At 35.6% G+C, this 1622-nt stretch overlaps 1 protein-coding gene across 1 annotated transcript; it reads left to right on the plus strand.

Moving 5' to 3' along the window:
- The first annotated feature begins 725 nt into the window (after positions 1-725).
- LOC145009826 (uncharacterized) lies at positions 726-1229 on the plus strand. Its single transcript, XM_078968454.1, has one exon. It carries the CDS (start codon positions 726-728, stop codon positions 1227-1229), a length of 504 nt encoding a protein of 167 aa, XP_078824580.1.
- The last annotated feature ends 393 nt before the right edge of the window (positions 1230-1622 follow it).

The raw sequence follows: 1622 nt of genomic DNA on the forward strand, positions 1-1622 counted from the left end.
AAACTCGAAACATTTTCACAAACAAAAACCGCTTATGAACTCACCAGCTTTATGCTGATTTTTCAAACCGCTTGTGTTCTCAGGTCAGCGTTAGAACAGGTACCCGAAAATCCTTTTTGCTAGAAGACGGTGTACATGAAGATCCATTTCATTTTGGTTTATATATACTATGTATCACAACTGTACAAACTTTACTTTTGAAACAACTGTAAAACTTTTATTATGTAATGTAATGGTTGTTTTACTTTACTTACTATGTGCATTGGATTAGATACTCAACGTGGAGTCAACCCCGGAAATGTTTCCGCCTTCGGTTTTCGGGGTGTGACAGAATGAGACTTTGGTAGTTCTCGACACCAAAGAAAGCCTCAAGACCCATAACCCGAAGGAGTGGAAGAAAAGAAACAACGAAATGTGACTGTCTAGAAACCACGATGTGGTGGGTGCAATGCCATGCCATGGTTAATGGAACAAAATCGATGAATGGTTTGTTAAGCCATATCATCCACCTATTCCATACGTATATCAAGGGAAAATGTTCCAACTGGAATAAGACCATAAACAATTTATGAAGTAAGTGAAGCCTCTCTTAATCATCATGCCATTTATCAAATGCCAAAATATGCCAAGTATCTAAAAGATCTTATTAATAATCATAAAGAGTTGGAGAAAGGTTCAAAGTTGACACTTAATGAGTAGCGATTATGAAATACATTCCAACAAAAATGAGGAATCCGTGTAGCTTAATTATATCTTGTGAATTTGGCAATTCCACAAAGACTAAAGCACTAGCCGATTTGGGGGTTAGTATCAACTTAAAGCCTTATTCCTTATACAAGAGACTTAGTCTACCAAAGTTGGAGCCGACAAGGATGGTCATTCATATGGTGAATCGATGTGTTACTTACCCTGGAGGAATTGTAGAAGATTTGTTGGTTAAAATTGGAAATTTTGCCTTTCCAATTGATTTTGTGACTCTAGATATGATAGAAGATGAAGAAGTACCAATTATTCTTCGGAGACCATTCTTAAGCACCGCCAAAGCTTTAGTAGACAATCAAAATTCTAAGCTTACCATGAGAGTGGGGTTCGAAGAAATCACCTTTGGAGTAAGTCAAAATGACAAGTTTTTGAAAGCAAATAAATATGAGGCATTTTTCATGAATAATGATGATGAAGTGGTGCAAGTAGATGAAAATAAATATTATAATGATCTCATAGAGTTGTAGAAATTAATGGAGGATCAAATACAAGCATATAATGCCCCAAAAATCGAGAAGAAACGCACTAAGGCTAGATCTTCAGTTCTGATCATTTTGGAGTGTCAAGTCGTTGCATATTCCATGCCTAAATTAGAATTGGAAAAGCCAAATGAGTATCAAGATTCTGAAAATGAAAAGGAGGCAAATTGTAACATCCCAAAAAATATGCACCAAAAATTTCATTTTTAAGTTTACCAAATCACAAGCATAAAACATCATTGAATCCAAGATCATGAAAACATAAAATAGTTATAGTGTCTAATCAAGACAATTTGTGGAAAAACATTATCAGAGAATAAGTCTCAAAATCCCTACTACGGAAAATCATAGTGTGATGCATCGCGATCAAGCCGACCCCTT

This window comes from Lactuca saligna, chromosome 8 (genome assembly GCF_052625555.1).
Source record: "Lactuca saligna cultivar CGN05327 chromosome 8, ASM5262555v1, whole genome shotgun sequence".
Lineage (NCBI taxonomy): Eukaryota > Viridiplantae > Streptophyta > Magnoliopsida > Asterales > Asteraceae > Lactuca > Lactuca saligna.